Source organism: Haemorhous mexicanus, chromosome 15 (assembly GCF_027477595.1).
Source record: "Haemorhous mexicanus isolate bHaeMex1 chromosome 15, bHaeMex1.pri, whole genome shotgun sequence".
Lineage (NCBI taxonomy): Eukaryota > Metazoa > Chordata > Aves > Passeriformes > Fringillidae > Haemorhous > Haemorhous mexicanus.
This window is the reverse complement of record NC_082355.1, coordinates 6,579,442-6,594,379: the sequence shown is the minus strand read 5'-3', so window position 1 is coordinate 6,594,379 and position 14,938 is coordinate 6,579,442. Positions and strand designations below refer to the sequence as shown.

At 49.9% G+C, this 14,938-nt stretch overlaps 2 protein-coding genes across 5 annotated transcripts; one reads left to right on the top strand and one right to left on the bottom strand.

The window, feature by feature from the left end:
- The first annotated feature begins 98 nt into the window (after positions 1-98).
- Positions 99-6,939, top strand: MYOZ3 (myozenin 3). 4 transcript variants are annotated; one of them, XM_059860359.1, is made up of 7 exons: positions 99-468; positions 1,367-1,449; positions 1,762-1,925; positions 2,175-2,246; positions 2,347-2,494; positions 2,771-2,942; positions 5,416-6,939. In XM_059860359.1, the coding sequence occupies exons 2-7, from the start codon at positions 1,419-1,421 to the stop codon at positions 5,576-5,578; spliced, it is 750 nt and encodes a 249-aa protein (XP_059716342.1). In that variant the 5' UTR covers positions 99-468; positions 1,367-1,418; the 3' UTR covers positions 5,579-6,939. The 4 variants fall into 4 exon arrangements, with proteins under 4 accessions (XP_059716342.1, XP_059716340.1, XP_059716343.1 ...); XM_059860357.1 differs by having other exon boundaries at positions 1,363-1,449; XM_059860360.1 differs by having other exon boundaries at positions 99-477.
- A 573-nt stretch (positions 6,940-7,512) lies between these two features.
- On the bottom strand, positions 7,513-14,893 carry RBM22 (RNA binding motif protein 22). Its single transcript, XM_059860355.1, has 11 exons — positions 14,760-14,893; positions 13,960-14,013; positions 13,041-13,070; positions 11,878-12,010; positions 11,514-11,614; positions 11,178-11,350; positions 10,457-10,657; positions 9,809-9,973; positions 9,309-9,397; positions 8,668-8,799; positions 7,513-7,957 (listed from the first exon to the last, which is right to left on the bottom strand). Exons 1-11 carry the CDS (start codon positions 14,811-14,813, stop codon positions 7,827-7,829), a joined length of 1,263 nt encoding a protein of 420 aa, XP_059716338.1. The 5' UTR covers positions 14,814-14,893; the 3' UTR covers positions 7,513-7,826.
- Positions 14,894-14,938: the final 45 nt, after the last annotated feature.

The window sequence follows — 14,938 nt, the reverse complement described above, 5'->3', positions numbered from 1 at the left end:
TGGCACATGGCCACCTCCTGCTGCTGCTACATGTCCCCAGAGGTCAGCCCTGCTCCATGCCAGGTGACAGCGTCTGCATCCGTGTGGGTCAGCCCTGCTTCACGCTGGGTTGTGGCGTCCCGGTCCCCAAGGGTCAGAGCCCTGCTCCGTGCCAGGATTATGGCATCCTCATCCCTGTGAGTCAGACCTGTTCCACACTGGGGTGATGGCATCCCAGTCCCCAAGGGTCACAGCCCTGCTCCGCCCCCTTTCTCAGCCAGAAATAACTTCTGTCCCGTGGTTGGACCTTGGCATCTGGGCTGGAGCCCAGCACGGGTTGGGGCGAGAAGCAGGAGCCCAAGGGTGCCGTGAAGGGCCAGCAGAGGCCACCGAGTGCTGGTGGCTGCAGCTTGGCTTCAGCCTCATCCCCAGCACAGCAGGAGAAGCATCTTCAGTGCCCCAGTAGCATCTGGGGTATCCCCTGGCCAGGTAGGGAAGGTGAGGTCCCACATGGGGGTCAGCAGGTGGGTGGGTGCTCGGGGTTTGGGGATGTCCTTGGAAAAGGGGACAGCACCACTGTGGGGGCCTGGGCAGTCTCCCTGGAGTGGGGCAGAGGGAAGGATGGGGTGCAGATCCCTGGGTCATTGTGTGGATGGTCAGAGCTGAGCTCAGAGCTGACAGGGAGCTATGTGCCAGGCACCCTGGCCCCATGGGAACCCCAGCATTGCAGGGCCCTCAGGGGAAGCTGCCCTGCCTCAGCCTGAGCTGAGGGGTGCCAGGTGCACCAAACAGGGTGGAACAGCTCTTAGGGAGCCGAGTGTCCCAGCAGCACAGGTGGGCTCTGCTGCAGGTGGGCAGCTCAGGGGGCTCAGACTGGAGCTGGTTTCCAGCCACCTCTCCACATTGGAGCAACCCAGCCGAGTGGTGCCATGACCCTTCTTGCTGCTGGCTGGGCTCACCAGCTCCCTGCAGGTTCAGGGCTGCAGCTCCTGCACCTTGGGAGCCAGCAGCTGAAAATAGCTCTGCTAAGGCGGAGGTGCTGGGGGGGCAGTAGCTCGGGGCCCCTGCTTGGCCAGCACCTGCTGCTCCCAAGGCACTTAGGGCACAAGGACAACAGCTCACTGTGGGCAAAGACAGGGGCAAGGACAGTTTCTGCCCTAAAGAAAGGCAAGGAGGAAGCAGGACAGGCAGGGGCTGAAGGGCAGCATGATTTAAACATTCCTTATATCTGTTGAAGGGGACAGAGAGTGGTGCAAGGAGATGCTTGGGGATGATGCTGATCAGGAGAGATGCTCAGCTGAATCCTAGCAACTCTCTGGGCCATGCCTGGGGCTGACATCTTCCCATGTTTGGTGTCACTCCTGGAGTGCTTTTCTCTTCCAGCCAGAGAGGATCCATCCCCCTCTCACAGAGCTGCCCCAGGAGCACAGCAGCAAGTGATGGCCATCATGAGACCGGGCCCTGAAGATGGTAAGGGGGTGCAGGTGTGCCACTAGCCCCAGGACCGTGCTGCTTTCCCTGCCTAGGGGCCAGATCCAGCTCTGGTTGAGGCCACTTGCCCTGTTTTTGCTGGAACAGGGCAAAATCCCATGCACAGGGTGGGAGAGTTTGCTTGAACCTCTGGAGCTCCCTGGCATTCCTCACACTGAGGAAACGCCAGTCCCTGGCATGGGCAAATGTCCCAGCCACAGAACAGAGACCCCAACGAGGGGATGCATGGTCTGTGCTGCCTTGGGGGTCCCTAACCCTGCAGCAGCCTCAGCTATAGCTGTGCTCTCCCAGCCTCCTCAGAGCCCCAGCTGGACCTGGGGAAGAAGATGAGCACAACACACGACCTGATGATCGAGGAGCTCTCCCTGCCGAACAACCGTGGCTCCCGGCTCTTCCAGCAGCGCCAGAAACGGGTGCAGCGCTTTGTCTTTGAGCATCCCAGTGGCTCCAGGCAGGTGGGTCTGAGGACAGCCCTTCCCTGGCTCTTACAGCCTTTCCAGGGAAGGAATTCCTGATTCCTGGCAGGGTCAGTGGTCTCTCTGCAGAGCAGCCATGGTTGGCTGACTGCTATGCAGAGGTGGAGGGGGAGGAGAGATGTCCTGGTGGGCTGGGCAGGGAGATGGGCAAACATGGGGTTCAATATCCACCAAAGAGGAGGGGGATGGTGCTGGTCTCCCTCTGCACCCACTCACTGTCTCCTGCAGCTCTCAGGGCAAGGGGCAGGCAGCTCCCACACTGGGAGAGGTGGTCCAGAAGGAACAGTGAATGAACAGATGGTGAGTAGATGGAGAAAGCTCTGAGGCGCTTTCAACCACCCTGAGTCCCAAATGGGGCATGGGGAGCTCCCCCTGTGCCTGTTAACTCTCCCCTGTACAGACAGGTGAGAATGTTGGGGGTCAGGAGAATTATCACTCCGAGCTCCACGTAGCAGCATCACCCCAAGGTGGCCCCCCAGAAGTACCCAAAAAGTCAGAGAAGGTCTTGCACATGAGCAAAGTCCTGAACCCCAGTGCCCTGGCCCCAGGTAAGTCAATGCTTCGTGCACCTGAACCCAACTCTGCTGTGATCTCAGCAATATGGGCTGGAGGCAGTGAGCTGCTGCTTGCTCAGGGGTCTGCCCAACCCTCCCCCAGAGATTTTATAAGTACAAATATGTATGTATAATACATACACATTTGTTATAGATACTCATTCCTGCCCCAGTAACAGGCTGTGGCCATGCAGAGGCCGGGCTGTTCCCAGACCCCTGCCTCAGCCTGGCTGTGGCCCCGGCAGCCCACACTGTCTCTCCCCTGCACAGGGTACTCCAGCCCCCTCAAAGAAATCCCTCATGAGAAGTTCAATGCCACTGCCATCCCCAAGGGCTACCGGTCCCCGTGGCAGGAGCTCTTTGGTGACAGGGACAACGCTGTGTCTAGCAAGAACCCGCCACCCATGAGACCCCCTGCGTGGGACTTCAGGAGCTTCAACAGGTAACAGGGGCAGGCACCACCAGACACACCAGCCCTTGGCCAAGCCCTTCAGTCTCGAGGAGCACCCACCATCCTGCCAGGGAAATGCAACCATTCATGCCCTCTTTATACCTCAGAGGGGCACAGCAAGGGCTCAGGATGCTCTTTTCATACTCAGGAGCTTCTTTGTGGGTCCCTGCAAAGGTTCCTGCCTCCAGCAGCTCTCCTCCAGATCTCCTCTCAGCTCCACTACTGGGCTTGCACAGCCTTATGCAGCTTGATCTCACTGGGTAATCTCAGGGATTTCATCCCTGAGAGGGATGAGGAGGACCAATTCTTACAAACATGGCCCTGGAGTAGGAATCACTCCTGTTCCCAGCTGGGCTCAGCTCTGGGCTGGGTGGAGGAATGACACAGTGCCAAGCCTCTTTCCTAATTTCCTTAAGGTATTCAAGCAGCTGCTGGAAGCAGTGGGGGTATAAGGGTAATCTTTCCACAGAGTGCTAAGAGGTCACCAGATTCCTTCCAAACACCTGCTTGAGCCCAAAGCCTCCAGGCCAGAGGGTTTCTGGTGGCTCAGCCTGGCAAGCTCCCTCCCCTGTGGCTGCTTCTGATGGGGCACAGCTGGTGCCCCCTCACACCTCCAAATTACACTGGGGATCCTGGAGCAAAGGCTGCCAAGACAGATCTCCTTTCTGGACAGGTGTTTAGTGGGGATCCAGGAGATGGAGATCTGCTGGTAGCAAAGCACCAGCAGCCCATGACAGAATGAGGAGAACTGAAGTTTTAAGCTCAACATCATCCTAAGGAATCAGCACAAAGAGTCCTGTCTGTCCTCCTTCCTGAAAGCCTCTGTCATGAGGATGGAATTACATTGGCTTTGGTGGCCTGGCCAAAGTCACCTTCCAGTAGGCAAGTTCCCACTGGAGTTTCCCCCTGGGACCCAGCACTGCTCCCCAGCAGCTCCCCTGCACCCGCCCTAGGGCTGGATTTGAGGCATGCTGCGGTTTCAGAACTTGGCAGAACTTGGCTGTGGGGGATCACAGCTCCTCCTTGTGGGAAAAGCCATCCTAAAGGGCAGAGATGAGTCTGGCCACCACGGTCCCTTTGCTGCTCTCCTCCCCCTCAGCCCTGGGGCTTTGCCATGTGGCTCTCCTTGAGGAGTTAGAGCCAAGGAGGTGCTGCAGGGGGAGAACAAGGAGCTGCTGCAGACACTCGGCTCTTTTCTTTCAACATTTAGCCATGTTTCTGCCAGAGGATTTATTTATGGACAGGGACTGAAGCAAGGGCATGTTTCTGAATAATACTCTACCCTGTACCATTTCTCCCCTCTCACACACTGCCTTTCTATTTTAAGTCTTCAACTGTAATTTAATACAGATGGATGCTAATTTAACTCCAAGCCTCTTGCCACCTCCTCTAATTCTTCAGTGAGGCAGAAAGATTCAGAAAGCCAATCTGCTTTTAACTGGGCTTTTCACAATCTTCCAAGCTTTTAAATCACTTCTCAGCTCAAATACCAAGCCACAGAAAAAACAAACTTTTTGGAACAAGCTGGCTATCGAAAAGCCAGTGGTCTTGCCTAAGGCTAGCTGAATCCCAGCACAGCTCTCATGGGTCACAGAGTGAGGGCAAGCCCATCATCTCCACAACAACTGTGTTAAAGCAGGCTTATTTATCCTCAATTTTGAATATTCAGACTGTGATGCAAAATACCTGGGCCACCTTGCTAAGGTGTGCTGCCTTAAGAGAGAATGAAAACCAAGCTTTGACAAAGACTCTCTTCTCCCAAAAGAAAGTTCCTAGAACAAACTTGTCTCATTTGCCTTTCCCCTCTTATTGCAAAACAGTGCCACGTTATTCATGTTCTAGCTGTGCTTCCCAAAGCAAACATTCCCGGTTTTGCCTGATAGCTCAGCCCCCATGTGCTGCTCCAAAACCAACATTCTTGGCTTTTTGGGGGCTGGCACACTCTTCCCCAGTCCCTTTCCACATTTCTCCAGAAAGAGATGACAGCTCTTACCCCCACACTGCTCCTCCTGTTAGTCATTGTTCAGGAGGAGCCGTCCCAAAAGGCGGGATGGAGCCAGGGCCAAGAGAGCTGCATGTGCTGGTGTGATCCTGAGCAGTGCTGTCAGCCCCAGCCCTCTGCAGGACACAGGAGCTGCAGATGAGGCACTCTCAAGACCAGGGTTTTGTTACTGTCACTGGTCTCTGAGTCTAAGCCCTTCTATGTGCAGAACACTTGCACCAACACCCAAGCATCAAACCCCACTCTTCAGGCTTCCCAAAGCTTGAGTTGAGGTGGGCTCTGTACCAGAGAACCACCCCGATGGGCTGGCAGGGCTCTAACAGTGTCCTGGGGAGGAAGAGGAGAGTTGTCATTTCTAACAGGCATTGCTACATTGTGCTGGCATCACATGGTTTTTTCTAACACCTTCACAACATGGCCAACCTTTCCTTGTGACTAAACACGCTTCTCCTTGTGCTGCAGGACTCCAGCCCCGTTTGACAGGGCGCTGGTTGGTGAGCTGTTCTCTTTGCCCACCGTAGAGCTGGATAACCTGAGTGTGCTGGAGGTGATTTCCCACAGGCCCAACTTCAACAGGGTGGCCCAAGGCTGGGTGCGGATCCTGCCGGAGAGCGAAGAGCTGTAGGACGTGCACTCCTTTCCCCACGGCCACAGATGGTTCTCTCACTGGGCTTGGACACGCTCGCACGGGATGGGAGGGGAGGGAGGGCAGGAATCCTTCATGGAAGCTCAGCTGGTGGGTTTGGGTCATCATCTTTGAGTGGGGTTTGAATGAGCTCAAGTGTGGGACTATTCTGAGTTCCCCTTGCAGTTAGTGCCAAGCCAACCAGCCAAATCCTCGCTGTTAATCCAGCAGATCCCTGCAAGCTCCCGTACAAAACATCCTGTACAGCCTGTCCTCTTTCCTGCCTCATGGAAAACAGCAGCACCACCAGCTGCAACACACCAAAGCTGCCTCACTGCATCCTCACTGGCACATGAGACCTGCTCGGACAGCTGGTGCTTTTGCAGAGAAATTCCATCTTCAGGACAACTCTGCATCTGTCATTCCAGTCAGGACGCAGACAGGAGGCAATAATGGAAGAGCAGTATCAAAACAAGTTACTTGAGGCATTGGCATGTTTAAAGCAGCTACCCTGAGCTTGGCTGGACAACAAAAACAAATGGAGTTGGAATCTACCTGCTTACCAACACAGCACAGTCACGGCAGATGGGAGAGGAATGCTGGGAGTTGGAAACTTGTGCTGTTTTCCAGAAGCTACTGGCTAGCACTTGGCAACTATTTCCCCCCTCATACTGCTCTTTGCATGTCTTGCTTGAACATCTAATCTAGCTCTTGGAGTGACTTATGACAGATTTGCTTCATGTAGTTGGTCAATGATCAGGCCCGACCTGGACCTGCTGCCCTGCAGAACCACACCAGCGTGAGGACGCTGCCAGGGTGTTCTGGTAACTTCAACACCAGTGGGAAGGAAAAGCAGCACGGCTGTGCCTCCAGAGCAAGCACAGGCTTCCCTGGGAACGTGAAAATCAGCAACGAGGATCCAACTGCACCAACATTTCCAGCAGTGACACACAGTGGAACGTGCAGCTAACAACAGCCTACAATCACCAGAATACCTGGGGAACCCCATTCACAAAAACCTCTGACTCAACACAGGCTTCCTTCAATTGCTTTTGTCAGGTTCTTAATGTTACCCTTTCTTATACTCTCAAAAGCACCAGGATAAAAGTTCTTTTTTCCACCACTGTGGTTAAATGGGGCAAGTAAACGTTGTGGTAAAAATGCAGTTAGTAGCTGCCTCATTTGTGAAGTTCGTAATGCTGTGCAGAGCAAACCCCACACAGGGATTCTGCTGCCACAACATATCATTCAGGTGGGAAGCTTTCATTACTCTGTTTCCCACAGAAGCAGGAGGGGGCAAGCAAACGGAAAGAAAAATGGTTTGTTCCTTAGAAACAATAAATCTATGATGCTTAACTGCTGCCCTGCTCCAATTCCATTTCTCTCCTCTTTGTCCAGCATCTGCAGAACCTAGGCACCCTGGGTAACTGGCTGGAAATAATAAATAAATTGGGATGATGTGAAGCCTCCTGCATGCCAAATCTGTTACAGCACTCACAGGTCCTGGCCACAGACACTCTGGACCAGAGCAGTGACAAATGCCACAGCCCTCTCCCATCCACCAGCATGTCCAACACCACCCTAGGTGAGCTCTCCCCTGACAAAAACAGAATTACCCACACCCAAAGCCCAGCTCTTTCCCCAGAGAAAGCCAGCCTATGGTGCCACAAGTGCTACACCTCCTCTGCTTTGCTTTCTTGTCTTTTTTTAATCAAGAAGTCAGGAAAAAGGAGGAAGGAAAATTCTGTAGAGTGGTAAGGCCAAGCCATGGGTTTGGCAGGTCTGATGAACTCGTTTTTCAACTCATATTCAGTCCTGGTTTAATACCTCATTAGAATAATACATCATTAGTTACCTGACAGAAAAAAGTCTCTGGTTACATTTTAACAGTCCATAACATTCTAACTGAGGATATCAAAAGGGCTTGAAAAGGGTTTGGTTTTGTTTTTTCAGAAGTTTATTTCAAAAGTGTGCCAACGGGATACACAGATAGCACTGTAATTCTGGTACCCCAGACCCACAGACCCCTGACAGCCCTTCTGTCTGTCCCCCACCCACCCCCCACACTAATAGAAAGACCTGGGACATATCAAGAACCCGATTATAAGTGGAGACACGGAGCTGAGCTTGCCCTGTGGCTGCAAGCAGGGAAATAAGGCATCTCTAGCTCACCCACAGCTCAACATATGGTGCTACCATGGTAACTAGAAAATAACATTTACTTCAAGGATGAGGGTGGCAGGACGTACTAGGGGCTGCTGTGCTTTCCTGCGTGGGCACCCATCCTCTGGGGATCCTGGGAAGGGTAGTGGATGGGGCCTGGGGCTCTCATGAAGGGAGGTGGGGGCCCCATGGCGTGGAACATGTGTGGTCCAAAACCTGCAGAAACAAAAGTTGGCAACTTCAGGCAAAGCAACAGAAAACCTGATGTGTGTGTACTGCTGCTTCAAAGTACTGATATCACAGCTGGCTGACAGCCGTGACCCACAAATGTGCACATCTCCCATCTCCCTAAACTCCTGCCCCTCTTTTCAGTACAACTAGGGCCAGTCCCTACCCAACACGCATCCTTACAAATAAAAGCTGGTGGGGGGACTGGGCAGGTGTCTGTAATACCCATCTAAACGTTTTCTTCTTAATCACAGAGCAGAGCAAATACATCTGTGAGAGTCCAAAATTCCATTTTGGGACAAAATGGGACAAAAAAAAAAAAAAAAAAAGGAACTCTGGATAGACATATAGAGAGCCAAGGACATGTCAGCATTCAACCATCTGCAAAATTACCCTTTGAAGTTCAGGTTAATGTGGCATTTACACAGCCAGCAAAAGCACTGAGTAGGTCTCAGTACCAGTAACAGTGATCTCCAACGTGCCTGGGAATTTGCAAGCAAATACCAACCACAACAGGCAGCTCAGTTTAATTAAACTGTGCTGACAGCTCAGTTTAGCTCATCCGTTTACACTGTGTGATCAGGGATGAGGAAAATCAGCTCAGGGCATGCATCAGTACTGCAGCATGGCCTGGCAAGGAGAAAGAGACTGTCTAACACTCAATTTCACAGCCCCACTTGAGGGGGAAACACAGGTACCTGGAGGCGGCGGTGGAGCGATGCCAGGAGGAGGTGGCAAGGCAATGTTCACCACGGCTGAAGGGCCACTTGGAGGTAGATTGAAGTAATTTGCAGAAGCCTCCTCTTCTGCAGCTGGAGGAGGGGGCAGGGCTGCAGAAAAAGCACGTATGGTTATGGAAAATCTCTCAGGCAAGACAAGCAGACGTGTCTGCCTTCAGAGATGAAGCACAACCCACGCTTTCACAAGGGCAAACAGTTGCTACTACTGCATGTATGAACTGGAGTGAAAAGCTGAACTGCCCTGAAACCCTAGTCACCAACTTCCTTCATCTGAAACCAGCTTTGCTTTGTCCATCATACAACACTCACTGGACTAAGAAAACATCAAAAGTGGGTTGTGAGTATCTGTGAGCTAAGTAAGTTGAATTCAGCTTTAACTTTTCACTCATCACATAAAGAGCTCTCTTTTCATCAAGGATCTGTTCCTAGACAAAGCTCACCTCCCATCCAGCTGGATCTGCTGCAAACCTACTGTAACTGCTCTGGGCTCACCACAGCCTCTACCATCACCTGTAAATGCTTCTGGAAGTTTAACAGCAGTCTCGCTCATGAAAGTGGGTCAACATTAAGTGTTTCAGAGATGATTAAAACTCCATTACCTCCAGGAAGTCCTGGAACTGGCTCCAGCTTTATCCCCGATTCTGTAGTGCCTTCCTTGTCCTTTTCTTTTCCTCTTGCTGCCTGGGACCTGAAAAACAAACAAAAGTTTGAGAACAAAGATGAGAAAAGCAGGATAAGGAGATATTTACACCACAGTGGCTTCACATTATCTATTCCAGATCCGTTTCTTCAGGCCAAAGATGAAAAACTCACAGAACATCAGACAGATGGTACCAAGTTTGCAAACAGAGTTTACAGGAGATGGACTAGGAGCAAAGCCACCAAAGCTCATCCATAATCCTCAACCAAGAAATCCCCTATGCTACTTGTGTCATAACCAACCCAGATCCCATTGTAAAAAATAAACCAAAATGCAAGAGGACCCCAACTATTTACCAAACAAGTATCAACTTCTGCATAACACCCAATCCTGCTGATCAAGACTGTAAACTGAGAGAAGAACTTGCAAATCCTCTGGGCTTTGTGCCCCCACAATTACCTTCCCCATTTGACATTGAGCCTGCGGCCGTTGACGATGAGTTTGTTGAAGGATTTCTCAGCAGCCACCTCTGCAGCCTGTCTGGTGGCAAACTGGATGAAAGCACATTGCTGCCTCTGTACCACTGTGATCGTCCGGATCTCCCCAAACTGGTAAAAGTGATTTCTGTATGGGACAAAAAAAATTATCATGATACCCCACTCCTCCCAGTCACAGGGAATAGGGCAGGCGAAATAGGCATGCTCAGAAATTTTCTCTTCTCCATTTCCAGTTCAAACTAATCATTAGAAATCAATAATCAATCAGTTAATCCTAATTAGCCTCCGTGCTATTATGGAGCAATTAAAGCCCTGCAGCAGCTTCTCTCAGTAACTAGCTAGAGGATACAGAACCTCCTTGTAAAAAGGGTTACACAGTATCCCCAATGGCACAAAGGGATGACTCATCTTTAAAGACATAAACTTTAATCAAAGCATTTGAAATGTGCCTGCTTGTTCTCCAACAAGCTGGCACTCCTCTGCATTTGCCCACCAACCAGTTTCCCATTAAAAAACCCCAAATTCCAGATTTATTTTTGTTCCTCACTTGAAGAGCCATTATCAAAGTGTCAAACAAAAAGGCAAGGGTAATGCAAATTCACCAACACACCTGAGATCTGATTCAGTGATGGTATCTCCAAGCCCTCCAACATACAGTGTAGTAATAGTCTTGTCTTCAGGAGGATCTAGACGAGGCATGGTTGATGCTCGTTTCAGAAGTTTGTCAGCCACAGGATCATTAATTCCATAGTAACGATCTTTGATGTTCTGGTCAGCCAGAGGATCATCTGGATCTGTAGGTTTCTCATGCCTAAGGTTCAGCAAACAAAGCATTTTATAACATCAGGGATGACTGAATGGATTAAAATTACTGTAGCTGTCAGTTTCCCTTCTCAAAATCTCAGGTCAATTATATCCTTAACCCTGTCCACATAAACATGCCAAAATGGAACAAAGCCCTGAAGACTTCAACTGCAGCCAGGACTGCGTCAAGTTCTGAATGAATGGTGCTTCTGACAGCTCAACACTCAGCACTACCAAACACAAGAGCTGGGTTTGAAACAGCCTCTTGTTCAAATACAAAGATCTCTGCTTGAGGGGACTGACGCCACAAAGGGGAAAAATTGACTACACAAGAGAAGAGCTGCAGTCACTGCTTTGGCAAAGGACACAGCCAACTTCTCACAAACCAACTTGCCACCACAAGAGATTCATTTGCTGGCACTGAATGCAAGTGTTGCCCTAACCCAAATCACTGTAGTGTCTCCTGCCAACCACAACATCTCCAAGGGAAGCTGCATCTGACCGTGCTATCCAAGCTGTGTCTGTACCTGTAGGGACACTCCTCTCCTCTCTTGCACTCTCCTTTTACCCAGAAGGAACAGATGTGAGGACGGTTGCGTTTGTAGTATGGAGTGGTTCGGGCCAGCTTCAGCAGCATGTCACTGGTAGAAGTAGCTTTTCCTAGTGCACCAACTGGTCTGGTGCCATCAGAATTGGCTATCTAAAAGCAGGCAGAACACAAATAGTTATGTGTATATCAGCACTGAACACTAATGCACAGAATCAGAGTAAGCAAGTGGTTTTAAGAGAAGCTAGGTCATTGTTGCCCTTTCCTCCCCACACGCAGGCACCCAAAAAGCATGATCATGGCTGGCTACACTTACCTCTCGCTCCATGTTCTGGGTATAGTATTCTTTGTTGACATCAGATTTAGGCATTTCATCCTTAAGAGAGAGTCCTGCATCCCGGACTTGGATAGGCAAACCTAAAATGAAACAAAAAAACCCCAACCAATACATCTGAAGAATAAGCTGAAAGAGCAGAAACAGTGATTTCTGTAACTTGCAGTGATCAGAGGTAAATCTGCTGCTCAGGGAAACCACTCTGCCCTTGAATCTCTGAATAGACAACACCTGCTGTTCTCAAAGACTGTCCAGTGACAATAACATGCACACATTTAAAGTGATTTCACCAGCTCCCATTTCAGAGGGCAGCTCCCTGTCCTGGATGAGGTTTTTGGGTACACACCATATTCCAGGTCGAGCAGGCAGGTCTGACAGACGTTCTTCAGCTTGCTGCAGGTCTGGCACACTTCTGTCTTCTTGAAGCGCATCCGCACCCCAGGGCACCAGCGGAACACCGTGAAGGGCCTGGCACAAATCTGGGACACAAAGGTGGCACTTGGTTCACCCTGCACAGAGCTATTGTTCTGCTTCTGGCATGTAAACAAACTCCAAACTCATCTAGCCTCTCCAAACCATAAATACAACTTCTTTGTCCTAAACCTAAGACTCAGAGCACAGGAATATTTGTTTCCATTTGGAGTTTTACTTTGACGGGAAGAAATTTTAGGGAAGTTGGGTTTTTTCTGTTGTTGTTGTTTTTCTTTTTATTTATTGCGATCACCCAAGTGCCGATCTACTCAAAGATATGTAAATTCTCTTTGATTCCAGGTGATGTCAGTGTGGAGCTTCTAGAGATGAATTACAACGATGGGTACACCAGGCACCTGCACAGCAGCAGCCTGGAAGAGATTATGAGAGCTTTGGTGCAGAAGAGTAATGCTCCCTCTTATCTCATGGAATGATGCATTTGCCTCCTCTCCAGGTACACCTTGAACACACAATACAATCTCAGTATGTGCAGACTCCAAATTATACCTTTTTTCTACCTCAGATGAAAACTGATAAAAGGGCAAAAACCTCCTTTAATTTCCCTCAGTCCAGACAACACTGAGTATTTCTTGCTCTTGGAAATAATTGTGGCTTATTTCTTGGACAGCCAACACAAATCACCAAATAGCACGAATAACATTCACAGTAAAACCCAAACTCCAGGTATTTTGCACTTCTCTGTAAAAACAACAAACTCACCCAAGAAAACATGGATAATTTAAAATGCTGCAATAACTTCACATATAGTACAACAGTATTTACAAAACCTCATTCTGATAAACATGAAGTCTTGTTTAGATAAACTCAGGATTTACTCAATAATTTTACTATTTTAGAACCAACTGACTGTCTAACAAGCACAGTAGACTGACCTAAAAATTTATGTAGTTGCATAAACATTTTAAGTTAACCCAAATAAGTACTCTTCTGAAGCTGACAGGTTTTTAATCATTAAAATGGATTGCTCCTAGATCTGCACCAATTTTGACAATCTTTCTTCAAAACACACAAACATACCTTGCATTCTTTCCCATATTTTTCTTTGGTCTGAAATATTAAAAAAAAAAAAAAGAAAAGAAACATATCATTGATATAATAACACAGTAGGTTTTTTCATTTAGACTCACTCATCCCTATATATTTGCTTTACACCTTGGAAAGTCAACAGGACAAAAAATATAAATCCAAATACTTTTAATACACTTTTGGTTTAGAAACTTTCATTAAAAACAGAGTACTTTAAATCCCACCTCCTGTACTGATGAAAGGTGAGAATGAAAAGAAACATTATCAGCTCTTTTTAAGGAAAGATGATGTTACATTAAATAACCCATGGCAACAAACAGGTTTTGAAATATCCCCTATAGTAGCATAAGGGTTATGTTTTATAAGAACAACCCAATCTCTCTCAGAAAATTTGTGGAACATGAATGTGAAGGAGATAAAGTCAATGTAGGTCATGGGCAACCAGGCCAGGCAGAGAAAAGTAACACAAATGGACTGAGTCACCCTGCACAGAGCAAAAACAAACAGGAATTTAAACTACTTTCATAAGTCACCTTTAACTTAATTTTAGAGGTGCATGTTTGTCACATTATAGAAATTGCACTAATTAGAATTTGAGCAGCTCACAGCTCTCCATGGTGGAGCTTGCCAATACTTAAATTTCATTTTCTATAATTTCCTGCACTCCAGCCACTGGACTGGATCATCTTCCCTCCTTTGTAATTGATTTGTTCTTCATTCACACCCCTAACGGTGATATTACACACCAACAACAGCTGGAACCAAATCCTGTTGTGCAGAACCAGCTGTTCAGGAATGTGTGCTCATTTCAGCACCTCCTCCTGTACTCACCCTATTTCAGTCCCCAAACCCACAATTCTAGGGCCACCACAGAGAGAGGGAAGGACTGCAGGGCCCAACAGGCACGTACCATCCGAATGTAGGGATTTTCTCCAAGACATGTCTGGCACAGGATAGGGAAGTCCTGAATCGAGCAAGAAAATCAGGAATTTCTAACAAGCTCTACCATCACAACAGCATTCAAGTCACACTCTGAAAAATGATCTAGTTTAACTCAACAGATGATTAAATTATGCAAATGGACCAGGAGAGCTGCAAGCCACGACCCAGGCCCAAATTACTATAGAATCATATATGATTCCATTACTATAGAATGATCCATTACTATAGAATCATAATCTGGTCGCTATTGTAGCTTGGAGTAAAACATAGAATAACCAAGTAGATATCGTATTCTTGAGATCTGAACCTGTCAGTGCCCGGACTGCAGCAGGCGACACCGCCCCCGTCATCCTTCAGCAGCGATTGTCTGCACTGGGCCCACTCGGGAGAGACTTCAGCTGGAAGGGAGGCGGCCAGGGGCACACGGGGGGCCCAGCTCAGCCCCGCAGCTGCTCCAGCCCCTGCACGGCGGCGCGGGGGAAGGAGCGGCGGGGTAGCTCGCTCCCTTTGCGCCGCAAGGAGAGCCGGAGAACCGCGGCACGGCCCTCCCGGGCGGCTCAGCCGCAGGTGGCGGGTCTCCAGGGAAAGCGGCGGGTCCCCAGGGAAAGCGGCGGGTCCCCAGGGCAGGTCCCAGCCCCGGAGCCGCCTCTCCGCACTCCGCTCGCCTCGCGGCCTGGCCGCCCCACGCGCTCCCGCGGCGGAGCAGGGCCCCGCCGGCCCAGACCCGCTCCTCCCGGCTGCCCGGCCCCTCGCGACCGTCCCGCTCACCGCATCCTCCCAGTTCTGCCGATTGTACGTGTTGGAGCCCAGCGATGTGGACATGGCGGCCCCGCTCCGCTGCCGGCAGGCGGCGGCCGGAAATGACGCCACTTCCACCAGCGCCGTGACGGAAAAGGCGGGCTGCGGAAGCGGTGACGTCACAGCCGCAGGGGGCGCTCCAGGCACAG

Bases quoted from the DNA above. Each gene is read 5' to 3' on its own strand.
- MYOZ3 (XM_059860359.1), top strand. From the start codon at position 1,419: ATGGCCATCATGAGACCGGGCCCTGAAGATG. The intron at 1,926-2,174 runs GTGGGTCTGAGG...TGTCTCCTGCAG, and splicing joins ATCCCAGTGGCTCCAGGCAG to CTCTCAGGGCAAGGGGCAGG. The intron at 2,943-5,415 runs GTAACAGGGGCA...CTTGTGCTGCAG, and splicing joins GACTTCAGGAGCTTCAACAG to GACTCCAGCCCCGTTTGACA.
- RBM22 (XM_059860355.1), bottom strand. From the start codon at position 14,813: ATGTCCACATCGCTGGGCTCCAACACGTACAATCGGCAGAACTGGGAG. The intron at 11,615-11,877 runs GTGTGTACCCAA...GTTTCATTTTAG, and splicing joins CCTGCTCGACCTGGAATATG to GTTTGCCTATCCAAGTCCGG. The intron at 8,800-9,308 runs GTAATGGAGTTT...CTTTTTCTGCAG, and splicing joins AGTTCCAGGACTTCCTGGAG to CCCTGCCCCCTCCTCCAGCT.